Consider the following 26844-nt stretch of genomic DNA (forward strand, 5'->3'; position numbering starts at 1 on the left):
TGTATACTGTACTGTTTATAAACAAACAAATATTCTATTTTTGGTAATATTGAATCTGACACGATTATTTATACAGCTATATTAGAGTTATATGATATAAAAAGTATGTAATTCAGTCCAAATTTAGCAGAGATAATTTTTTTGTTATCGTCATCAATATTTTTTATCTTTGCCAATACTCCTTTATTTTCGTCAAGTCTTTGTCAATATTCTTTTATCTTCGTCAGGTCTTCATCAATACTCTTTTGTCTTCATCAAGTTTTGTCAATACTTTTTTATCTTTATCAAGTCTTCGTCAATACTTTTTTTTAATAATCTTTAAATTCCTATAAATAGTATTTAATACTCTTAAATACAATGCCAAAAGTAAAAAGTAAAAAAATTGAAAATGTTCCTAAGGAAATTACTGACTATCCTAAAACAGATTCTATATTATATACAGATGGAAAAAGGAGTTATAATTACAAAATTAAGCAAGAAGGTTTATATCCTCAACCTCCAATATTGGTATATACCCAAGGAAAAAACAAATATAAAATTCCAAATGGATATTGTGTGGAAACTACTTGGGGTCGTGGGGAAAAAAAGAAAACTGTAAAGTGCTTTATTAATTATGTAGAAGGAAAGCCACTTTTTAAAATTATGTATGGTATAAATTTCTCAGAAGAAGTCCAATCAAATATATCTTCAACAACAGCAGCAAATGCAGTTCTGAGGGTTAGCTTATCGAATTTTTTTTGTGTTAAAATCGAATTAAATATATTTAATAATTAAATTTTATTATCTTTTTTTAGAAACTTTTTCCCTTAAATGAAAAATCATTAATTTCTGGAGTACATCTTTTTGGCATTCATCTAATAACATTAAAGCAAGCTAGAGAAAACATAAGAAGTACAAAGGAAAATAATATTCAATTAATATCACTTGAACATTGTAGTAAATCAACATTAAATAAAAGGCAGCATAAATTTGGAAATCAATTGAAACAACATGTTCAAGTTGAAGGATCCAAAATCTATGGTAAAGATCAAGTTGTTCTTAAGCAAATTTCTTATAGCATTAGAGATATGGATTTCCAAATTGATTATGAGGAAAAAAACGATATAAAAGAAAAAAAGCTTATTTCAGCAGTACAAGCTATTGATTTAAATTATATTCCTCGTGAAGGTTATCGAGCATTAGCTGCAGTAGAATCTAATTTACAACGTGAATGGGCCATCTCTAAACAACGACTTAAATTAACAACAGAAATGAATCAGAAAATACCAATTGCTCTTATCAATCTTCCATTGGATTTTGATGAATATTCAAACTCTGAAATAATTCAAAATATCAAAAAAGGTGGAACTCGGAGCGTTAAAGACATTTTAAAGTATATTGTACCCACCCTTATTTCTAATGAAATATTGGATATTAATAATCCAATTATCCACTTAAGAGTTTCTGGCGATGGCCGGAATGTAGGTAGAAAAATTAAGCATGTAATGATAACCATAGCAATTTTGAATGACATACAAAATATCCATAAACCTGACCACTACTATACAACCGTTCTCTTTTCAGGTGTGGAGAAATATGAGGTTTTAGAAATTATGATGGCATCTTTTATTAAAGAACTAGATAAAATAAAAAAAATGGGCTAATGATTGGCAAAATTATATGGAATTTTGTACTTTATTTCAGTTCTGACTGGAAATTTTTATCCATATGTTTAGGATTCAATTCAGCAAATTCGAAATTTTTTTGCCCATGGTGCCAAGTATCAAAATATGACCAATGTAATGATTGGAAAATAAGTAAGAAAATGGAAAACATTCATAAATATCCAGGTCATAATAGGAAGCCACTTTTTAATATGATTCCACTGGATAATTGGGTACCAGATGAACTTCATATTTTGCTTCGTATTTGGGATCGTCTCTGGTGTTTAGTTTTAGCCGAATTAAAAGAATTTAATCAATTTGATGATATATGTCGTGATGAAATTGTTAAAGAAATGAATAGGATTGGTGTTAATTTCCAGTTTTGGCAAGAAAAATCCAATACGTGGAACCACACATTATTGATGGGTGATGACAAAAAGAAAGTTTTAAAAAATTTTAACTTTAAGCGTATATTACCATCTTCACGTGCAAATGCAATCCGAGAATTATGGGATCACTTTCATTAAATTTATCTCAATCTTAAATTGAAGAATTATGATGCACAACAGTTTCGATTCGAAGCCGAGGATTGGTTGGAATTATTTAAGGTATTATACATGCCAAGTGATATAACTCCATATATGCATGTTCTTGTCTGCCATATGTAGGGATGGGGGTTAATTAACCACGGTTAATTAACCATGGTTAATTAACCGTTAATTTTGTTAGTTATGATTGATTTAAAATGGTTAATTAACCGTTATTTATAATTAGCCAATCAAAATGCAGAATTTAAATCATGTGATTAAATGATAATCCATTATTTTGTTACACAATTAAATATTAATTAATATAAATATTGATTAAATCTATGATCTACATATTGCATGATCTTTTTTTTAAGATAAATTTTTTTTAAAAAAACACTTTTTTTTTGCAAATTTATTGTTCATTATCATGGTAAAAAAAAGGGAACTGTTTGGAAACATTGGACAATAATTACTGAAGCAGAAAGTAATGAAGAAAGTAGTAGGTCTAAGAAAAAAACACATCCTTCTGTACGTTGTAATTATTGTTCTAAAGTTTTTGAACAAGGTACAGCTAAAAGAATGCAAGTTCATCTTAATGATAGTTGTCCTGTAGCTCCAGAAAGTGCAAAAACAAAGAAACAACAAATTCCTGAACTATTAGAAACTTCTGATGCTACTACTTCTACTTTTATTCCTACAGTAAAAACATCAAAAAAGCATTTAAAAAATACAACAATTGAGAATTTTGTTGATCGTATGAGTGAAGAAGAACAAGATACTCTTGAAATTTTACTAGCTCAAGCATTATTTGCTGCTGGAGTTCCTTTTTCTTTTCTTGAAAATAATTATGTTATTCAGTTTTTTCAACAATTACGTCCAGCATTCAAATTACCTAATCGAAGAAAACTTGCTGATGAATTACTTGATGATGTTTTTGATGAAGTTAAAGCTGAATGTAATGAACAAATTTTACAAGCTAAATCTCTTACAATGGTTTCAGATGGTTGGTCTAATATTAATCGAGAATCAGTTCAAAATTTTGTTATTTGTACTCCAAAACCATTATTCTTTCGATGCTATTTATTCTGGTGAAGAATCTCATACAGCTAAATGGGTAGTAATTTTAATGAAAATGAAGAAGATAGTAATAATAGTTCTGATAATGAAAATAAAGAAGATGATAATAATAATAGTTCTGATAATGATAGTATATTTGGATTTGAAGCAAATGTTATTAATTTAGATGATGAAGAATAAATAAAATATATTAAAATTTTATAATATTTAATAAATTATAAATTTATTTTAACTTCCTTAAAATTATATATACAGGTTATTTATGGGTTAATTAACCGTTAACTAACCGTTAATTAACCGGTTAATTAACCAAATTCATAACTAACGGTTATTTTACCAACCCTAGCCATATGTCCGAGTTTATGGAAAGACATAAACAATTTGGCATAAAGGCATTTTCGTGCGCGGCTGTTGAAAAAAAAAATCACCAGCAAGTAACACATTTTTTTAGACAGACAATGAAAGATGGAGGGAAAAACAAAAAATCAGCAATAACTGATATTCTTGAATATGAAAATAGGGTTCTATTTTATTTATTTGATAATGTTGAAACTTCAACACCAAAACCAAAAAAAATAAATTTAAAGTAATATTTTTTGGTTAGAGCGGTAGAATTAATTTATTTGTATTACATAGAAGTGATAGAACTGATTAAATAAAATGATATATTAGTAACAATTTGTTATATTTGTTTTTCTTTGACAAATGGCTTGGATAGTTAGGACGTGTATTTTAAGTAAGAAATATTCTAACAATTCTCTTTTCCTTTTTCTTATATTTATAAGGACACCAGCTTTTTGGAATTTGACGAAACCACACTTTCAGTTAATGTATTTTAATGTTTTTTCTTTCCTTTTTTCTTGTAGAATTAATGACTTGAATGTACAGGTAATTTAATGCACATATAAAGCATTAAACTATATTTTATTCAGTGGAATAAACTTAACGAAGTATGTAAATGTTAGTATTTATTATTGTTTTTTTAAAGTTTTAATATTAATACTGTTTATTTTTTTAAAGCGCAATTTTCTTAGCTTCTTGAGAGGTAAATATACTTGGGTAGACACATAGCGTTTTTAGACTGGTATTAATGCTAGAACTAACATCTGGCAAGTATAGTTTGGTAATATATGGTGACATAACTGCATTTTGAAAGGACATTAACTATTTTTCTATGTTCTTTTATCACTTTTAGATACCAACAAAGCGAGTGAGATTGTACCGAAGCATTTTGAAGAAAACTGTTTTACATTTTTTAACTTTCCTATAAGGCAGTATAGACGTAAGTAATTTCTAATTTTTGTTGTGATGCAATAACAATAAATAATTTTTTTTTTTAAAAAAAAAATCTTGTTGAATCAAGCCAACTAGACTATATTATATGTCCAAACCATAAACAACGGGTAAGTCAAGTCTTGGTAAAAACTAGAAGAGCATTTTTTTATTTCTTTCATTTTTTGTAACTAATTACTGCGTTCTTTTTTTTTAGTTTCGTAAAAAAAATATAGTTTATAAATGAAAGGCTCGGGAATGTTAGAGATATCAATCCGTAATCGTATTAAAACAATATTCTGGGTGGATTGATGATCTTAGACGGGTTGCTTTTCAGGTATTTGGACGTGTGGGAATCTGGTGGTACGAATATCCATATTTTTAGGCTTATTAAATGCCTTATCTGTTATATATATTCTTTTTCTTTAAATCATGAAACGCTTATTTATAACGTTCTATTTTTTTTTTCTAGATTTCAGGTTATTTAATTTTATAGTTTTGGAATGTTTTAATTGCCAATTGAGTGAATCAGGTAAAACATTCTAAATTTTCGGTTCTATTATTATTATTACCCTCTCCGTCGTTCTTATGTATTTATTTTTATAGATCTCGACGAAATTGATGACGCCTAAAGAATTTGTTAGATAAGTTTAGTTTAGGTTCAAGATTGAAGTGGTAAGTTTCGCAATAATTGGGAATTTTATTTTATTTTATTTTAAATAGAAACATCATCTAACGTTTCTTTTTTCCTTTTTGTAGGTTTCGGACTTTTAGGTTAATGGGAAAGTGATAGTGGTAAGCTTTGTAATCCCCATTGCGAAACTGTATAACGAAACGTCTTACCAACGTTTCGACTTTCTCTTTTTTTTAGACAGCTGACTGGACACGTGAGATTTTCTACGTAGGTTTTAGATTCGGGTTGGGGACTCTTGAAATTTAAGTTTCGCAGCATCCCGTTGCGAAACAGTTTTATACGTTTCTTAATTTTATTTTTTTTTGTAGGTCCTCCGGAGTATCGATTAGAAACGCTGGAAATGGTAAATTTCCTTACTATTCTCTTTTTTTTTAATAAAAATAACGTTTCTTTTTTTTTGTTTTTGTAGATCTTTCGGGTTTCAGTTTGAGTGCTGAAAACTTTACGTAGGCTCCTTTTGAGGTGTCGTCATGTAACTAGCAAGGGGGAGGAGTATTTAACAACATTTCAAGGTAAGGATAAAGTGCGATTTTAATGTGCAGTGTATCTATTTTTTTTTTTGACTATCATCGATTGATCATATCTCACTGATCGTTTTCTATTTATTTATTTATTTATTTTAGATTTTCGGCATTTACCGGTCTTTTCTTCTCTAGGTTGGCTGATAAACTGAATAGGTGGATCGGTAAAGTATTTTTTTCTGCTTTGTATTTTGGTTCACTTTTCATTTCTTGCACTAAATTCTTTTTTCATTAGATCTTCCGGTTGATACAAGTAAAACGAAAAAAGAACATGATTATTATGCTTAGGAAATGAACATCAAAAAATGACATAGTAGTAGAAGGTGAAACAAACTGCTTTTTTTACTATTTCTTTAAGAAACGTTACTATCATTCTTAATGTGTTTTTTTCTTAGATTTTTGGAGATCCACTAGGGCTGTTCCCTTCGGCAAATGGAATCGCTGCCCCCCAACCCATAATGGCTAATGACAGGGTAATGAAGGGTGAAATTAGGAAGATTATCTTATTAGCGTGACTGGGGATTACAGCTTCCTTAAACAGAAGTTTCAACCCATCAGCAAAAGGTTGAAGAATCCCGTAAAACCCTACGACATTAGGTCCTACCCTTCGTTGCATAGAAGCCATTACTTTCCGTTCAGCAAGAGTCATGAAAACAATACTCCCTAACAAAGGTAGTAGAATTATGAAGGATTCCAGTAAGAAGAATTGCATATTAAACAGATTGGGAAGATAAATCACTAAGTAAGGGGTATTTTCAATAATAAAAGTGGAGTAAGTACATCAGATAGAGACTGGGTAGTTAGTGAGGGGAGTAGATATAAGGAAAAGTGTAACTATTTTTTAAGTAACCAAGCCAAGGTTGGCAACAGTGAGAGGAATACCTTGATTTTATCTTAGGAATCAAATAATATCAAGTTAATAGATGCTATCAGGAGAGGGAGGAATCGAACCCCAACAAGAAGCTTGGAGCTTACCATTTTACCATTAAACTACTCTCCTTATTGGCTATCCTTTTCGTTGCTTAGCAAGTATTGGTTAAAAAGGGAGTTTCCTAGGTTAGCCCGTTCTAACTACGGGAGATTTTGGAGTAAATAAGGGATGATACAGAAAAATGCAGAGAATCTAGGATGACGAAAGGAACAATACCTAGTACGAAAATTAACAGAAGAAAAGGAAGTAGTATGAAGAACTCTCTTCTAGAGATATCTAGACAAGGATAAAGGTAACGGCTAGGACTCTCTAAGCAAACCCAATTGTAAGTCCAAATAGTATATGCTGCAGTTAAGACTACTGAGGAAGAGGCCAATATGGAGATAAATGGGTTTCGTTGATAGGCACCTGCAAAAGAAAGGAACTCTCCTAAGAAGTTAGCTGTTAGTGGTACTGCCATATTAACTAGACAGAAAATGAAAAACAGAGGAGAGCGATTAGAAGTGTCTCTATCACAAGTAGCGATATCAAGAAAGATTTGACAGCGAAAATATTACCGGATTGGTTACTGGTTAGGTTGGGAGTACCAAGGATACGAGTAGGTATTTTGTTGTTTGCTGGAGTCGAACCAACTGGAACTTGTCCACACCTTGAACAACAAATAAGAACTATAGTACGTTTTCATTTATTCAATATTGACTTAAGAAGTATAACACTTAATTTCTTTTTTTAGGAACGGTTAGTTTTGCCTTTAAACCGGTTGATGTTAATTGTAGAAATAATTAATAATCTTGTAAGTTTTTTTTAGTGGAGTGAATATGCAGTATGTAGTGTAATAGCATTATAAATGACATTAATCCTCTCTTTTTTTTATTTTTTAGATTTTGAACAGACTTTTCTAGAAGATTAAACAAGTTTCCTAAATGTGATGGTATAATGGTGTTAAAGACATTTATTAATGTCTTTTTTTTATTTTTAGGTTTCAGATTTTCTGAAAGATTAGAAGATTAAGTGATAAAAGTAAGTTTTTTGGGGTAAACGGATGAGTAATGACTGTATTATAAAATATTATTAATACCTTTTTCATATTTTTCAGATTTGGACTAAAATTAAAATGATTTAAGGATTTCTGCAATTTGAAGTCGTGAAGAATTTAAAAGGTTAATAAAAAACTATGGAGTCAAGCCAGCTGGAATTACATTTACACCATAGACAACAAGTAAGAAGACTAAAGTAAACATGCATTCTTTATTGGATTGGGTCCTTTGTTGGATTTTTAGTTGGATTTTTGGTTGGTTTCTTGTAGTTATAGCAACATATAAATAATTGTAAATTAAATAAATAAATAATAAATGAAAGTAAAAAACAAAATGTTATTTTGCATTATTTTATATCAATTTCACTTTCTATCGTAATGCCTAAACAATGTAAATTTTGGCCGGTATTAACATAATTTCAGCCAAAACTTAACTTTATAGTAGCATGTATTAATTTTTATTTTCAAGTCAATAATATAAAAATTTTGCATATTATGTGATGCTTTGGTAATACTTAAATATTAAAAAATAATTAAAATTTAAATTTTGGGTGAGTAATCAAATCAGCCCATATGTGTAGATCATAGGCATCAAAAATAGTTGATGTTAACATATAGCGGCGAAGAAGCGGGCAAGACCAAACAAAGTCAATTCGGGTAATAGTGTTTAAGTGGTGATAAGTACCTAAAGTACTAGATAAATTAAGGGGAATACAATCCTCGTAATTATGAGAAAGCAAATAATGGAATAATTTATGAATTCTTTTAACGGCAACCTGAGGTTGATGCAAAAATATGGGGTAAAATTTCTCCAAATTCATGTTGAATCACCGCAAATAGCATGGTGAAAATTTTGTAGAAATAAGTTTGAGAAATAAGGAATTAATTGATCAACGACTTCGTATTGGTATTAACAAGATCATTTGTATGCGAATATAGACTACAAATATACGCAATTTAACATTGCCTTTAAAAAATAAGTCTACAGAAAGAATTCGGGAAGAATGGGATTGGTAAAATTGGACGTGGCACAGGTCGAAGGGGCACCATTGTCCAAAATTCAAAAAATGCAAATTCCCCATTTTTCTGGAAAATGGTGGGAAATTGTGGAAAATGCTACATTACGCTGAGCAATTTTTTGGAATAGCATTATTACAACATTGTTCGATTTAGCAAATCTTATGAAATTTTGGGAAAATGCTACATTACACCTCAAATGTAACATTTCGTAACATTGTTATAACATTGTCAATTAAATCAAATTTTGCTTTTTTTTTGTCAAATGGTGCATTTTTATGAAAATTCCGCATTTTGCCACCAATGTAATATCATTGTAACAACATTTTATAACATTGTTATAACATTGTCAATTAAAATCAAATTTTGCTTTTTTTTTGTCAAATATTCCGATTTTCTGCCAAATGGTGCATTTTTATGAAAATTCCGCATTTTGCCACCAATGTAATATCATTGTAACAACATTTCATAACATTGTTATAACATTGTCAATTAAAATCAAATTTTGCTTTTTTTTTGTCAAATATTCTGATTTTCTGCCAAATGGTGCATTTTTATGAAAATTCCGCATTTTGCCACCAATGTAATATCATTGTAACAACATTTCATAACATTGTTATAACATTGTCAATTAAAATCAAATTTTGCTTTTTTTTTGTCAAATATTCTGATTTTCTGCCAAATGGTACATTTTTTATGAAAATTCCACATTTTGCCACCAATGTAATATCATTGTAACAACATTTCATAACATTGTAATAACATTGTCAATTAAAATCTAATTTTGCTTTTTTTTTGTCAAATATTCCGATTTTCTGCCAAATGGTACATTTTTTATGAAAATTCCGCATTTTTTAGCAAATTTCATGCAAATTTCATGTTTTTTTGGTTAAATGTTACATTTTTCGTTAGAATGTTATTTTTTTTCGACACTTTTTTTGCAAAATGTACATTTGTTGACATTTTCTAGAAAGATGTAACATTTTATCGAAAAATTAGATCATTTACTAAAAAAATGCGACATTATTTACTGAATATTGAGTAATTTGATATAATAATCGGATAATTTCACAAAAAAAAAAAAAATTATTTATTATGGTAAATTTAAATGTGAAATCTTCTATTTAACGGTAAAATGGCCAAGTATTCAGTACGTTTGTATTTAAATTTTGCTGGAACAAATCTACCTAATATGTGATAAACCGGAATTATACTATCAACCGAAGAATTAAAAAACTCCTTTTTCCAAAGTTCCGGATCATTCGTAAAATCATCAGAATCTTCGCTGGAAAAAAAAATCTGATGTTTGCGGTCGCAGCGGGTTTATACCAATTCACAAAAGCCAAATAATGTTCCGTCAGACCATTCGGAAGATGAACTGTATGTTTGAAATAGAATTGTACCTGGCCGGGATATGTGTCTATATCATTTCCACGTTGTTCTATAAAACGTGCTAAAATATAAGAGCTTCTAATATACCTTTTGGATAATATTGACCCAAAATATTCTGCACCGATGCGCAATCTGCCACATTGTGTGATATTTCCAGTTACAGCAATGTAATTTTCGGTTGATGAAGAAGGATCTAACTGTGGTCGGCTAAAATTATATTCTTCATAAGCGCGATTGTAGTAATCAACTAGTAAATCCAAAATATCATCCGGTAATATGACATTCAATTTTATCGGACTTAAAAGTTCTCCAGGATATTCCTCTGTTCCTGTTGCCCCGCCAGAAACCAGCTTTTCGGATATGTCTAAAAATGCCTGTAATTCCTCACTTTCGAGAGATTCATTTTCGTTATCGTCAGTTGTATCATCATTTAAATCAAGTATTTGAAAAATGGCCTGATGATTTAGAGCCAATGTATTGAATCTTCGTTCAATTTGAGAACTCTGCATCATAAATCGCATAATTTCCGGTTCAATTTTTCGTCTACTATTAGGTAAACTCCCTGTATAATTGTAAAATCGTAAGTAATAATTCTGAATAATTTGAATAATATTATTGTAAATACCAACCAAGAATTCCATTCATCCTTTCAAAGGAGAAACACCAAAATGAGTAAAGAGGACCGTAATCTTTACAACATTTGTTCAAGTGTAATGAAAGATGTAAATTTGGTGTTATTGAAACTTCTCCGTAATTCGTTTCGATAAGTTTCAAAATTTCAATTAAATGTTCATGTGCGTCATCTAAATTTTTGATTGTAACAATCCTTCGGACTAATATAGAACAAGCTTGGCTGAAATGTACTAAGATTTTCCGATCTTCTTGGTCCAAAAAATCCCAAAGAACGACTCTGGCATAAATCAGGAAAAAATTTTTCCATTCGTTAGCCGTTAAATTGGAAAATCCTTCCCCAATATCTATTTTATGAGGAATTCGACCGATTTCTGATGGTGGATAAATATTGTTCATGTTTTTTTGAATTTTCGTCAGATCATCCATATTTATTTTACCATGTCCTAACCAAAGCCGTTTTACGATAAATGATGCAATTCCTATAAATAAATTATGCATCGAATTCGCAGGTAAAAATCGTATCGGATCGAAATAAGACAAACGGAGCATTTCTGACCATCTTGCGTAATATTGCTTCGCATGTCTTTTTCTAGCTTCGTTGCTTTTACATTTTCTCCATTCCAAAGCCATTTCTCGATGACTATTCACGCTTTTAGCAACAAACCATTCGTCAATATCATCCATGCCACTAAAATTTCTATTTCTTGCAACCTTTAAGCATCTGCGACGAGCACATTGGCTGAATAATGGCCACATAATTTTCTAGCAGCTGGTATATCGCAGCAACAAGCAATTACTGCGCATTTTATCAATCTTCTGGATAAATGTTCAGAAGTTCTGTCTAATCCCACTCCTTCCCAAAAAGTTTGAAATTGATCAACAATTGGTGCCAAGTAATGATTTATCTGATGTAGGCTTGGTTTATTAGGGCCTGGCATTAATCCTAAAATGAGCATATTTTTGGGTTTAAAGCGCAATTCTCTTGGGAGATTGCAAATAGCTCCATATATAGCACCAGAACTATTGAATTGTCCTTTCAAATGGCTGAAACCAATCGACGTTAATCATAATACCCAAATGATCATCCGCATGTTCTTTATTAAAAAATCTTTGTTCGTCGATTCATCATCTACTATTATTCCACTATTTGAGAAATTCTTCCAAATTTCACCATCATATACATCACATAAGACTCGGTCGTCGACGCTTCTATCGGCCCATAATTTAAGATTTTTTTCAAAGTTTGGCCTTTGATACATTTGTAAAAGTTGCTCTTTTATACTGGGAAGATCGGATAAATTAATAATGGCGCATTAACGACTTTACCATCGTCTAGTTCTTTTTGTTCCGATAATGGAGCATTGCATTGTCGAAGTGAACGATGATTTGGAAATTGTACATGACCACATTTTTTTATTGCTTTGTGTTGTTGGATTGTGTGTTGTTTAACATCATCTATATTATGTAATTTGTGACATGAAGGACATACGGAAAATTTGACAAATTGATGCTTCAATCCTAATTTCTTTCTTGCAGTATACAACGAAGTAGGAAAATCTTTAAAACGATCGTAATTAAAATTTGTTAAAATATGTTTGATGAATTTAATTAATGTATCGATTGCGGTATCTGCTAGTTGAAACCTAGTTTGATACCTCAAAACAAATACAATTATCCAATCTTCAATATTTTGCAGATTTTCATTAATATTGTTTGGAAAATCATAATTCGGTGGAGAGTAATCTTCAAAAATGTTGGTTTCTTCGCCATTATCATCCCCATCATCCCCATTATCACTATCATCCCCATCATCGTTATCATCCCCATCATCCCCATCATCGTTATCCCCATCATCGTTATTATCTCCATCATCCCCATCATCGTTATCATCCCCATCATCCCCATCATCGTTATCATCGCTATCATCCCCATCATCGTTATCCCCATCATCGTTATCATCTCCATCATTCCCATCATCGTTATCATCCCCATCATCCCCATCATCGTTATCATCCCCATCATCCCCATCATCGTTATCCCCATCATCGTTATCATCTCCATCATCCCCATCATCGTTATCATCCCATCATCCCCATCATCGTTATCCCCATCATCGTTATCATCTCCATCATCCCCATCATCATTATCATCGCTATCATCCCCATCATCGCTATCGCCATAATTATCAGTTTCTTCGTTACTGTCATTGTTATCATCACTGTCATTTATATTTTGCATTTGAGTGTCACGCTCCAAATAAGTATTATACCTGCTTCGTTTTCCTTTTCGAAGAAAATGTTGACAAATTTTCTGATGATGATGTGCTTTCTTGAGGGTCGATAGAGATTTCTTCATTAACGAATGACAATCCAATACTCGTTAGGGTCATTTGAAGTAGTTGCATCATCAAGACTTAGACATTCGAATGTTTTTGTTTGGTTCTTGGATCAACATACTTTCCGTTGCATTTATTACAATAACATTTTTCTTTAGTTCTTGTTTTAACGCGTCTTTCATTAACATTCATCATTTTTTCAAATTTTGATTTAATTTTACAAAATGTGAATTTAACCAAAATACCAGCATTTCGCTGTAATAAATAATCAGACGATACATTTTTATTTTTTTCGAACATCAATACATCAATTGTATATACATTTTTATTTTTTTTCGAGCTTCAATACATCAATTGTATATTTTTTTCGAACATCAATACATCAATTGTAGATCAATACATAATCGAAAGTGAATACGTTACATTTTAACAGATCTACAATAAAATTTAACTTTCAGTATACTCCTTGTTTAACTTTTTATAGCCAAATTATTCTTAATTATATACTTAAATATATCAGCGATAACAATAAATTTAACTTTCAGTATACTCCTCGTAACCTTGTTTGACTAAATTTATATATTAAATTCCAAATTATTCTTAATTATACCAAAATTAGCGATGACCAAAATAGAACAATTCAAATCATTTAACTATTTAACTATTTTCCAAAATCAGCGATGACCAAAATAGAACAATTCAAAAATTATTTAATTATTTCAAACAATTACGCGAAGAAAACATTTAATTGGAATAAATATATAAAGAGTGATTTTTTTTTTACAATACAAACGTCGATTTTGCAATTTTTGTTCCTTTACATTAAAATCGTCTTTACAATTTTCAAATTATTTTATTTTTGTTCCTTTCTAATTTTTTTTTACTCAACTCTTTTTTTACTTTACGTTTCTTCAATTTTACGTTCGTTCCTTCCACATTTCTAGCTTTTACTTCATTTCTTTTCTGATAATGACCAAAAAAAGAAGTTTGTTAACGTGTCGTACTCGTACACTACATTCTCCTTTATCCATCGACGCTTCTCATGATGGACAGGGCATTCGGACAGTTCGCTCTTTATCACACTTAAATTCAGCCAAATCCATCGACCAAATACACAATCGTAATCGATTAAATAGGTCATCAAGTCTGGATACTGAAGGTATAATTTACGTTTTGGCGGATAATTTGGCAGATCATTCGAAATTTTGATTAAATAGCAAACTTAATTTAAAAATTACTATTTTTTTTGTACATTAAAAACGTATTTCACGACTTGAACGGGGAATGTCGTCAATTCAAGAACAAATGTCTACTGGGTTCGGGCAAATAACGAGAATGCTGGAGCGTTCTCTGAACTCACAAGAACGTTCACGACAAAATCGACAAATAGAATATATTCAGGTTAATGATGACGATGATGAAGATGAACTTGATAAACAAGACAATGAGGAATATATCCCTGAAAAAGATCTACATTTGTTGCAAGAGACAGCACAAAAACAATATAATAAGAAGCATCGAAAAAAAATAAAAGTTTGTTTTGGTATATTTTTATTATTTATGTAACGTTTAAACTCATTAATTTTATCAATTTTCATTTTATAGAACGAAATTAAAATTCTAATTCGTAGCGCAAAAATCGATGAAATTCCCATCGATTATACGAAGAAGTTCGGCGAGATTGCACCACAATTGGAAAAGGATCTGATCCCCCGTATCCAATCACTTCTTGAACAACGTGGTATTCGTGCAATATTAAGTATAGTTCGGGATGTGTTCTCAGATTTGCATAAAAATGGCTGACGTAAATGGAAAGAAAGCCAGCTTAACGAGGCAAAAATAAAACAAAAAAAATAATGAGCCATATAATCAACCGTTTATCAGAAGTAAGTTAATCAAGTTCCAAATTTTTAGGTAATATTGAAAATTAATAATAGTTATTTTAATTTCAGAAACGGGAACGAAGGATGAAGGGCGCATTAGCCATGAAGAATCACCCCGATTATCGAAAATCTTTTAAAAAACGTGGGATCAAGGATATTAATGAAATATTAAACAAGAACGAATACCACTCTCCTGAAGAGAGTGATCCGAAGAATGATCCAAACGCATCCACAGATCGCAAAAACCTTTTTGTTTACAAATTATCATGGAGATCTGATGAAGTAAGTCAGACAATTCATTTTGTTTATGCGCAGTGACACTAAAATGTCTTTATCAATACGTGATTGGTGCTTCTGGTTTCGCCAAATCTCGACATATCAATTTCCTTCGCATGCTTTCGAATTTTGGAAAAATGCCAAACCTCAAAAACAACAGAAGTTTATCTATTTCTAATACACGTTTATTTTTAGTTAACGAACCTTCTACATTCAATTGACAAGTACGTGGAAAAATATTTTCCAGAAAATAAGAGAGTACGTCCTCGTATCCTTAAAGATGAATTTTGGAAAAATAAGAAAGCACCACCAAATTTAATTTGGTGGACACTTAAAGACGGAAAGCGAGAATCTCCCTCAGTCCATAAATCTATTGACGAAGAATCAGATGATGAGTCGGAATCGGAGAGCGAAGAGGAGGAACAAAGTCAACAAAGTCAACGAAGTTATGGTAATTGAGTATTACCGTTCTCTTTTTTTTTTTATGGAACGGAATTTTTAGAAAATTTTTTAAATTTTTCTTTTAAGGTCTCAACGTCGATAAATTAGATATAAATGCTGAATCTGATGAAGAAGAAGAGGGTGAGGATGAGGCAAACGAGCTGGAGCAAGAGGAAACGTCATTATTACAGACATCGGGACGACGATCAAACAAACGATCTAAACAATCCTCCAAAATCCCACCATTACCACTGCAAAAACCCCCATCATCACGGAAAACTTCTCAACAAACACGATCATCAAAAAGAATTTCAAAAAATAAAAAATCCACAAACAAAAACAACGAAGCACTTGATGAATTGCAGGAAGTTATTGACAACATGCGTGATCAATCGAAAAAAACAAATAAAAAATCATCATCCAAACCATCGTCCCAAGAACGGAACATATTCACGATAATGTTCCAGAGAACCTCAAAAGAAAAAGAAAAAGAACAGTAAGGGGTGTAGGAAGAATATGTAGGGATATTAATGGATTATATAATAAATATCAAAATATATGTAATATTTTTGACAATTTTTATTTCAAATTTGGTAAATTTGGCGTCATTACTACAAATTTAACAAAATTCAGCACAATTTGCATTTCGTTTGCATAACATTACTAAAAATTTAACTAAATTCACCACAATTTGCACTTCGTTTGCATAAAATTACTAAAAATTTGACTAAATTCACCACAATTTGCATTACGTTTGCATAAAATTACTAAAAATTTGCCTAAAATTCACCACAATTTGCACTTCGTTTGCATAGCATTAACTAAATTCACCACAATTTGCATTACGTTTGCATAAAATTACTAAAAATTTGCTTAAAATTCACCACAATTTGCACTTCGTTTGCATAGCATTAACTAAATTCACCACAATTTGCATTACGTTTGCATAAAATTACTAAAAATTTAACAAAATTCACCACAATTTGCATTACGTTTACATAACATTACTAAAAATTTAACAAAATTCACCACAATTTGCACTTCATTTACATAACATTACTAAAAATTTAACAAAATTCACCACAATTTGCACTTCGTTTACATAAAATTACTAAAAATTTAACTAAATTCACCACAATTTGCATTACGTTTACATAACATTACTACAAATTTAACAAAATTCACCACAATTTGCATTACATTTACATAACATTACTAAAAATTTGACTAAATTCACCACAATTTGCACTTCGTTTACATAACATTACTAAAAATTTAACAAAATTCACTACAATTTGCACTTCGTTTACATAAAATTACTACAAATTTAACAAAATTCACCACAATTTGCACTTCATTTACATAAAATTACTACAAATTTAACAAAATTCACCACAATTTGCATTACGTTTACATAACATTACTAAAAATTTGACTAAATTCACCACAATTTACATTATGTTTGCATAAAATTACTAAAAATTTAACTAAATTCACCACAATTTGCATTACGTTTGCATAAAATTACTAAAAATTTGCCTAAAATTCACCACAATTTACATTACGTTTGCATAAAATTACTAAAAATTTAACTAAATTCACCACAATTTGCACTTCGTTTGCATATCATTACTAAAGATTTGCCTAAAATTTCCCACAATTTGATGATAATTTACTGAAAAATTTCTCAACATTTGAATTAGGAATTCTGTAGGAATTCCGCCATTTTGACAAAATTTGCCAAATTGTAAGACCTCCATTATCCCAAAATTGTAACACAATTTACCCTAATTTACCGGGATAATTCTCAATTTGCCAGAAAAATTCCAGGCAAATTTTGCGACAATGACATCTGTTCGACCTGTGTGAATAGCTAAAGAGTTGTGTACGAACAAAGAAACACCACCAGAAAAACGGCCATGTTTAGTAGAATCCAAATCAGAATGGAAAGAAGTATAATCACAAACACGCTTAGATAAAAATTTCATTTGTTTAGGTGATAAATGAGTATCAACAATACCACCAAAAGAAACATGGTGATGAGAAAAAAAAGAAAAAAAGAAAAAAATTTGGTATTTTAAATGAACGCTATAGGAGTTTTAAGACCATTAACATTAAAGGAAGAAATGTTAAAAGAATTGGGGATGGGTGAAGTAAAGGAAGAAGAAGAAAATAATGTATCAGATAAAGGATCATTAAAAATATCACTAAAATCGACGGGGTTGGGGGATTTCGCACAAAGGTATCATAATCTATATTATTGTTCATCATTATTACACTATGATAGAAACTGCGGGGTGAAAGAAGAGGATAACAAATTAATCAGACGAAATCTTATTGACTAAGTCCGAGGAAGAGCTACCAGAAATAGAGCTAATAAATCTATTAATAGAACCGGATAAGTGTTCAAATTTGTTATCTAAAGATCGTTGGAAGGAATAAATTTCAGCATGTTCTTTATTAATGGTAGTTTCATCGGCAGTTTCAGGGATGGGGGAGCAGGAAATAGTGGAACAGGGAACAGGGACCATTAGAGAAGGGAGAACCGGGCCGGAAAGAGGCTTGGTCGAGGTGGGCGGGTTAGATTGTGTTAGATAAGGGGGGGTGCGTTGGTGATCGTCAACAAGCATATCACCACTATATATATTTGGCAATTCTCTGTCACTAATTAAATTGAAGGCATGTGATTGGTCACGGGGAAGGTGTGGAGATCGCGTCGCATCCCCCTGTATCACTGATTTTTTTTTTTTTTTTTTTTTTTTTTTTTTTTTTTTTTTTTTTTTTTTTTCTGTTGAAGGCGAGACGCAGTGGTTCGAATCGGGGGGATGATTTTTTTTACATTTTTTTGATGAGGTCACGAGACACAGGGTTCGAATCCAGGCCTCTAGGGATATTTTTTTACATACTGTATATTTTTTTGACATATTTTGCAAAATCACGGGTTCAGATCTTTAAGCCAAGTCAAGCCGATCAATCGCGCCAAGCGGCGAACTTACTGCCAACCTAAGCCAACCCGTATTGGCTTATCAATCGAAATCATGGCAAAGTATATCGGCTTAAAGGATCAATCAAGCGAATCAAGCCACATTTTATCAACTTAAAGCGGGCATTCATACACGTTACTTTCGTGTTAGTGCACGTAAAGACACGTACACGTGATAAAGTGTATGTAAACGTATAAATAAGCCGCAAACAAGCCGACCTAACCGATGGAGCTAATATATCACATGACGTCACACAAATTTCCAAAAAGGAAATTTTGTTCCTCACGAAAAATGAACTTTTGAGTTACACGAAATTTCCTAAAAAGGAAATTATTATGCAGATCAATTAATTCTGGCCGGAATTAAAGATTTATTTAATTACACAAGGTTTATCACGTGATATTACGCAAATTTTCAAAAGAAAATTCTTATGCAAATCACAATTCAATATTTAACTTTTAACAATACTATATATTCCAATACTATATAACAATATTACAATACTATATTAATAAAAATACAATATTTAAAATTCTAATGATACTTTATACAGTCTAACCTCGATATACCGATATTCGATATACCGATATACTATTAAAAACTTGATATACCGATAAAATTTTATTTTCCCACTATATGTGAGGACATATAAATATCGGTATAACTTTGATATAACGATATTTTCTAAAAATTTCATATATGTCCCGACATATCGTTATATAAAAGTTTGACTGTAATAAATACAATTGATTTTTGATAAACAAAAATATTAAAATACAATATTTAAATTTTAACAATACAAAATTTCATATTTGATTTTTTTAACAGTACAGTTATCAAGCTAATATTTCAATTTACTCATTAACAATTTATTACTATTACCAATTAAAGAGCATATATTAAAAGTACATATAAATTGACATTATACCAAACTTTAGATTAATGACAATTCAACTAACACTCTAACCGGTAAAATTATAAGACTTTCTAGATCAAAAATTTAATTTCATTTATCTTATTACAATATAATTATTTATTACTATCTAACACATAACTTCTTATATATCAAATATAAAGAATATTAACATAACAATAATACTTGCAAAATATATTTTCAAAAAATATTTCATCTTACAACTAAATACAAATCCATATTAATAAAATCTTCAGATTAATGAAAATATAATTAGCTCTCAATATAATAAAATAGATGTCCAAGCTTATCAAACTTTCATTATAAGAAAATTCAATAATGTTATAATAAATTATTCAGTATTGAAAAATTTTAGTATAATGCAGTAAAATAAAGAAAAATCAAAACATTTATAAAATGTTATATTCAAGAAAACTTCAAAATATAAATTATCCATCTTTTAATAAAATGAATTAAAAGTGATAAAAATTGCTTATTTAAGAAAAACTTCATATCAAACTGCCCTTTATATTAAAATTTATTTTACAAAAATTTTTTTTATATTAAAAAAAAGTTCATTTTAAAAGAAATTCATTATAATATATAAGGTTCAAATCTTTTCTAATATTAATAATAAAGCCATTCCAAACTAATAATTAATTTAACATCCTTTTCAACTAAAAAATTTGAGGGGGAAAAAATAATTAAACAAATATGATATTTAAACATATCAAAATTCCTGGAAGTTTTTAGTAAAATCAGAAATATTCAGTATAAGGATGCTTTGCTGTAAAAAAGAATGAAACTATTAAAATATTCAAATTTTCTTTTATATGGCAAAAATATTCTAAATGCTATAATTTATTCAGATTTAATATTTAGTAGTTTCATCCCTTTCTACTGAAAAGCATCCATACCCAATTTCAGAAAAGAGAGGAAATAAACATATATATTTAAAATTTTTAAAAATAGAGGGAAGGAATAATAGAGGGAAGGAATACGTTAAACTAAAAATTAATTTGGAATGTCCTAATTATAAAAATACTAATAATAATATTAATTATATTAAAAATAAAGCAATATTTATAACAAAAAATGATATTTAATATTTTTTCTGAAGAAGTTAAAGAATTCTTATTAACAGATTCAATTAAAAATAAAAATTTAGTTTATCACAAAAAAAAAAAAAACATTTTAAGTATTTTCTTCTTTATTTCAATTTTTTAAATTAAAATTAAAATTAAAATTAAAATAAAATAAAATAAAAAAAAAATTACTATCAATATCTTTATTCTATAAAATTATTAAACACTTTAATAAGTAAAACTCCTTCCCATAAATTAATTTTTAAAGTTAATATATCTATTATACTTTTAAAAAATATTAGTTTAATAAAAGAATCTTATAATACTAAATTAATAGTTAAAAAATTTTAACAACATATAATAGATGCAAAAATGAGTGTCTGCAAACGGGATTCAAACCAAAAAAACCCTAACCGGCCTGGACCCAGATCCAGATTTGGACTGGCAAACTTTTTTAATTTCTACCTGCCTGAATTCAGGCCAATATATGATTTGTTGTTAAATCCAGATTTTTGTAATTCTTGCCAAAATTTTCTTAATTCTGATTGAAATTAAACTATGCCAAAATTTAAATTAACCAATTTTTTTTTGTTTTTACAACAAATGTTATAATAATAATCTGAATCCAGCCCAGGCTGGGTTTTTTAATATATTAAGTTCAGGCCGGGCTGAGCTGACACTTTAGGTTAATTTTCAAGTGCGGGCTAAACTGAATTGTAAAATAGAGGCCAATACAGATCTCTATACAGAAATTTTAATAAATCATATATATTTCTTAAACAATATTTATTATTTTAATTAGTACATTATTAATTTTCAGTTTACTTAACCTTTACTATAATAATAATCAATAAAATTTAAAAACAAATAATAACATATGTAGAATTAATCCTGTATTTGCTTATAGCAATTATTCGTAGTATTATTAAGAATTCAATTAAAAGATAATATTAAAATTTTAGTAAAAAAATATTAATAGATGAAATATATATAAAAAAATTGTTGTATATAATAAAATTCTTTAATATATTATATATATAATTTAAAAATTCTTTACATTTATAAAAATTTTTAATTTTTAATAGCACTATATTTTTTTAATAATACCAGTTAATAATCATAATTTCAATTACCAGTAATCATCATTCCAATTTAAGTAATTTATTTTATTTAATATAATTCATATATAAATCATCACTCCAGTCAGAAAAATTCTTTATAAAAATAAAAAATAATTTATTTTATATATTTGATATGATTTATATATAAAATATTATTTGGATTACTTTTAGTATAATTTATTATGCAAAATATTATCTGAACTGCGAAGCAGTTCAGATGATATTTTGCAAAATAAATTATATTAACAAAAATTAATTTTACTAATTATATTAGTAGGAGATATAGTTAGAATTAGAATTAAGATTAAGTTTAAAATTAAGTTTAGAGTTAAAGTTGATTACTAGAGTTAGGATTTTAGTATGATAATTACAATTAAATTGTTTAAAAATTAATCATAATATTAAATTTATATAATAGAAAAATAATAGGGTTTACAGTTTAAATTATAATAGTAAATTAATAATATTAAGCTTATATAAATTTGAAGTTAAAAAATATTCTTATGATTTATTTATAATAAAACATCTAATTTAACCTCTTATAGACCTATAAACCAAACCTGAAAATTTCATCGAACGTTGACGAACCGGGGCAATGCCTGGGCCTACGGGCTAGTCACCCTATATATATTTGGCAATTCTCTGTCACTAATTAAATTGAAGGCATGTGATTGGTCACGGGAAAGGTGTGGAGATCGCGTCGCATCCCCCTGTGTTGACTATATTTTGCGCAGTTCTCTGTCACTAATAAAATTGAAGGCCAGACACAGTGGTTCGAATCCGGGGGATGATTTTTTTTTTACATTTTTTTTGATGAGGTCACGAGACACGGGTTCAAATCCAGGGATATTTCTTTTACTTGACATATTTCGCAAGATCACACATAAAATAAATAAATATTGCAAGATCACGGGTTCGGATCTTTAAGCTGCCTAGCCTTGATCAGCCGCTTCTAGCCGAACTTCATTAACCTGCCTAACGATATTACTTATCGAGAAATCATGGCAAAGTATATCGGCTTGAAGGATCAATTAAGCGAAGCGAATCAAGCCAACTTAAAGGGCGTTCATACACGTATACTTTCGTGTTAGTGGAAATGCAGTATACGTACACGCGTGATAAAGTGTATGTAAATGCGCATGCTAAGCGAACGAGTATACATATAAACTGTACCTGTACGGTTACTAAACTGTACTGTACGAAGTGAGAACTCACCAATCAGATTTTACTGTACGATAAATCAAAAAAATTTAAAAAATTTGAAAAGTATACAATGAGCTATGATTAGCAAAAATATTTTTGTACAGTACAGTTTAGCTGACCGTACAGTACAGTTTATCTAATTACCTAAGCCGAACCACCGATGGAACCAAAATAATATCACGTGATGTCACACAAATTTCCAAAAAAGGAAATTTTGTTCCTCACGAAAAATGAACTTTTGAGTTACACGAAATTTCCCAAAAAGGAAATTTCTTTGCAGATCAATTAATTCCGGCCGGAATTAAAGATTTATTTAATTACGCAAAAATCTATCACGTGACATTACGCAAATTTTCAAAATTCTTATGCAAATCACTTAACATTAATTCTTTATACAAATACAATATTTAATATTACATATAACAATCTCTATATATTCCAATACTATATAACAATATTACAATTCTATATAAATAAAAATACAATATTTAAAATTCTAATAATACTCTATAATAAATACAATTAATTTTTAATAAATAAAAGGGTTTTGTTTTTTATCGCATCCGCGATATGTCGCAAGGGCATGCGCCTCCTAATTTTATTGGCGAAAAATTTTTTTGTGGCGCGTCAAATTTCAATTGTAACACGATCTTAAAAAATTTTTTTTTAAAAAATTCTTCGATCTGTTTTGGTTTCTTTGTCCCTACCCTTTAATAAAAACAAACCTTTACATTTCTTTTTTAATTACGTTTTCATTAAAAACATTGTTTATCATGTTTATATTCGATGGTTGGTTTCTTTTTTCTTCTTTTTTGTCTTGTTTTGAAAACTACACTAAAGGTTTTTTTTTCTTTTTCAGGTCCTTTGCGAATTGTGGATTTTGACGTTAATATCATTTGAAAAGAGACTTTTCGTTCTTTAAAGACTTCGGTAGAAGGAAGTTTAATACACCGTGTTTAATAACCTTAAAAACACTATTAACGATTTTTTTTTTTACTTTAGATTCTTTCACTTTAGATTCTTTTCACAACGGAAGTTTAATGTCAATTTCGTTACTCTTCCTTCTTCTTATTTGGAAAAAATATTGGTAAGTGTTGGTTATATAGACTATGAACTAATTTAAACGGCCTCTTCAAAGTTTTTGCATATGTATTAACCTCTTGTAAACAATATTAACCAATTTTTTTCTTTTTTTTAGGTTCTTTAATTTGATTTCCTTTCTAAAGAAGACCTCTTACTTTCCACTTTGGCGAAGTCTCAGTAGGTGTTATTCAGGTTGTTGGTGTACGCGAAGCTTTTAGAAACAACACTAACAAGTGTTTTTTCTTTTTTTTAGGTTTTTTTTCGTTGTAAAAGCTAAGATTTACCGCCAATTGTATTTTTTTTCATTTCGGTAGGTGTTATATAGGTTAATGGTGCATGTAATAACCTGTTATAAATGATATTAATGAGTTTTTTTCTTTTTTAGGTTCTTTCACGTTGTTAAAGCCAAACTTTAAAGCTGATCTCATTTTTAAGGTACCTTTGTTACCTTTCACGGTAGGTGTTATATGGGCAATGGTGCATAATAACCTATTATAAATGATAATATTAATGAGTTTTTTTTCTTTTTTTAGGTTTTTTTCACGTTGTTAAAGCCAAACTTTAAAACTGATCCCACTTTAAGGTACTTTTGTTACCTTTCACTTCGGTAGGTGTTATATGGGCTAATGGTGTATGTACTATATAGTAGTCTTTAAAATGAATTAATGGTTTTTTTTCTTTTTTAGATTCATACGGATGTAATTCACCCGACAATGATGATACAGCAAGTGTAACGAAGTACGGACTAGTGAACATGAAAAATGCACGTAAACTCTGATGTCTTCTATTTCGGAGATAATAAATAGATTAGTGGTGTATGTATATCTTTGGGAAGTATTAGTGAAGATTTAATTAGGAGGCTTAATAAACTTTATTGTCAAATTTAAAGATACTTTAGCATTTGATAACTATCTTAAAATATTACAATTTCGCTTATTATGACCCATATCACCACAATTTCCACATTTATATTGTTTACTATTTACTGAAGTCGTAGCCTTTTCTTTTTCATGGCTTGCTTTAATTCGTTTTGTATTCTTGGGCGTCCTTAGACTCTTGGTTTATTATTGATTATTGAGAATAAAAGGAAAATTTTCCTTATCAGATTCATCATCTTTTGTATCTTCTAATTCGATATTTTCATTTTTGTTCTTCATCTTGTTCTTCATCAACATCTTTTAAGTAATTCTCCAAAATATATATTATACGTATATCCCTTTTACTAACAGCTTTCATAGTAGCTTTATGTGATAAGCCAGCAATTTTACCATATAATTGTATGTCTGTAAGTTGTTCATGCCGAGTAATAAATTCTTGTGATGTTTTGCAAATTGCAGTTAAAAATGGAACATTATGTTGAGGAATAAGAGGTGTAATCTCATTTTCAAATTTGCTAGCAACTAAAAATTGCTCTTTACTAGGATCTTTATCTCTATAATACCATCGTGAAGGAATAAGTCTTAAATGGAATCTTGCTGCAGGACTACGAAGCATTATTTGAAAATAATGCCTGCAAATAATTCCTCGATTAATAAGAGATAGACAAGAGCAATAATGAGATCCATTTATTAATAAGATAATAAAATGTTTCTCAACAAGTTTGTTTTCAACATTTACAGCCCACATAGATGAAATTTGATCTTTATTAATGTTGGAAATCATACATGCTGCAGTTATTTGACGAGCATCAGATACATCTTCCAAATATTGACCTAATAAGAGATCATACTGCAAACACATGTAATAGCAATGTTAAATCAAGTAAAATACAAATATAATAAGTATACAATTATTATTGTAATATATACTTTATCAAATTCATCAATTACTTCTTGGGTAACTTGTACAGCATTATAAAAAACACACTGACGAATTTCATCTCTTTGAAGTTCTAATATGGCAGGAGGCAAATATTCTTCAAGTTTTTGGTTAATAGAAGTAAACATGAACGCAGCAGTGGAAATCTGAGTAGGCATACAGGGAATAGCAGCTTTCCATAACACAAGTTGATATTTTTTGTTTTCTGCCATTTGTCTTCTCTCTATTACATCCCCAAGTTCACATAAAGAAATATTAGAGTTAAAAATATAACTTTTAATCCATGCATTAATGCTTTCTACAGGAGAAGATGCATGGAGTCCTGCAGTAAATTGGTGACATGTCCAAGGATGAGCCCATGATTCTTTAGTATTATAAAGAGTATTTATCAAATATTGCTGTATTTCAGGATATTGAGTAATTAATTTTCTCCATTCTGATTCAAAGGAAAGTGTGTTTAGTGTATTACGTACAGCATGAAATTTTGTAAAAAACTCTTGAAATTTATTTCCAATTAGTTTTTGAACCTTTTTAATCAAATTTTGGCTAATATGAAAAGTGCAATGCATCGGGTATGTGGTAGGAAATGTAGACCTAATCGCAGCATGTACGGCTGGATCTGCATCTGTCATTATTACTTGTGGATACACATTATTTGTTGCTAAATTGAGTTGTTCAAATGACCATTCATGTGATTCTTTTGTTTCATCAATTAATAATGCTTGTGCAACAAGTCTTACATTCCGATTTTCATCAAGAATAATAAATAAACTTAAAGCCATCTCATACCTATTGGTTTTACAAGTTACATCTTGTACCACAATATCTGAATACCGATACCATAATTCTAACTGAGATGGCGTCATCCAGAATAAATGTGTAAGAGTATTATTATTATCAAATTTGATCGCAACCTTCCACATTGGATTATTTTGTGATAATTCAAGTAATTTCGT

The 26844-nt window shown here is 29.5% G+C and overlaps 8 protein-coding genes across 8 annotated transcripts; 5 read left to right on the forward strand and 3 right to left on the reverse strand.

Annotated features, from left to right (window-relative positions):
• Window positions 1-357: 357 nt before the first annotated feature.
• On the forward strand, window positions 358-1643 carry OCT59_013874 (uncharacterized protein; the record flags this gene model as incomplete). Its single annotated transcript, XM_066141802.1, has 2 exons — window positions 358-717; window positions 795-1643. 2 exons carry the CDS (start codon window positions 358-360, stop codon window positions 1641-1643), a joined length of 1209 nt encoding a protein of 402 aa, XP_066001897.1.
• Window positions 1644-1804: 161 nt separating this feature from the next.
• Window positions 1805-2170, forward strand: OCT59_013875 (uncharacterized protein; the record flags this gene model as incomplete). The annotated part of the gene is made up of 1 exon (XM_066141803.1): window positions 1805-2170. The coding sequence occupies one exon, from the start codon at window positions 1805-1807 to the stop codon at window positions 2168-2170; it is 366 nt and encodes a 121-aa protein (XP_066001898.1).
• Window positions 2171-2752: 582 nt separating this feature from the next.
• Window positions 2753-3430, forward strand: OCT59_013876 (uncharacterized protein; the record flags this gene model as incomplete). The annotated part of the gene is made up of 2 exons (XM_066141804.1): window positions 2753-3176; window positions 3312-3430. 2 exons carry the CDS (start codon window positions 2753-2755, stop codon window positions 3428-3430), a joined length of 543 nt encoding a protein of 180 aa, XP_066001899.1.
• A 2698-nt stretch (window positions 3431-6128) lies between these two features.
• On the reverse strand, window positions 6129-6386 carry OCT59_013877 (NADH dehydrogenase subunit 1; the record flags this gene model as incomplete). Its single annotated transcript, XM_025331195.2, has 1 exon — window positions 6129-6386. The coding sequence occupies one exon, from the start codon at window positions 6384-6386 to the stop codon at window positions 6129-6131; it is 258 nt and encodes an 85-aa protein (XP_025171569.2).
• Window positions 6387-9904: 3518 nt separating this feature from the next.
• On the reverse strand, window positions 9905-10634 carry OCT59_013878 (uncharacterized protein; the record flags this gene model as incomplete). The annotated part of the gene is made up of 2 exons (XM_066141805.1): window positions 9905-9908; window positions 10201-10634. 2 exons carry the CDS (start codon window positions 10632-10634, stop codon window positions 9905-9907), a joined length of 438 nt encoding a protein of 145 aa, XP_066001900.1.
• A 1563-nt stretch (window positions 10635-12197) lies between these two features.
• OCT59_013879 (uncharacterized protein) lies at window positions 12198-13273 on the reverse strand (the record flags this gene model as incomplete). The annotated part of the gene is made up of 4 exons (XM_066141806.1): window positions 12198-12201; window positions 12402-12801; window positions 13016-13095; window positions 13203-13273. The coding sequence occupies 4 exons, from the start codon at window positions 13271-13273 to the stop codon at window positions 12198-12200; spliced, it is 555 nt and encodes a 184-aa protein (XP_066001901.1).
• Window positions 13274-14365: 1092 nt separating this feature from the next.
• OCT59_013880 (uncharacterized protein) lies at window positions 14366-14884 on the forward strand (the record flags this gene model as incomplete). Its single annotated transcript, XM_066141807.1, has 2 exons — window positions 14366-14614; window positions 14687-14884. 2 exons carry the CDS (start codon window positions 14366-14368, stop codon window positions 14882-14884), a joined length of 447 nt encoding a protein of 148 aa, XP_066001902.1.
• Window positions 14885-14937: 53 nt separating this feature from the next.
• OCT59_013881 (uncharacterized protein) lies at window positions 14938-16181 on the forward strand (the record flags this gene model as incomplete). The annotated part of the gene is made up of 4 exons (XM_066141808.1): window positions 14938-14967; window positions 15034-15246; window positions 15436-15691; window positions 15769-16181. 4 exons carry the CDS (start codon window positions 14938-14940, stop codon window positions 16179-16181), a joined length of 912 nt encoding a protein of 303 aa, XP_066001903.1.
• Window positions 16182-26844: the final 10663 nt, after the last annotated feature.

Source organism: Rhizophagus irregularis, chromosome 21 (assembly GCF_026210795.1).
Source record: "Rhizophagus irregularis chromosome 21, complete sequence".
Taxonomy (NCBI): Eukaryota; Fungi; Glomeromycota; class Glomeromycetes; order Glomerales; family Glomeraceae; genus Rhizophagus; species Rhizophagus irregularis.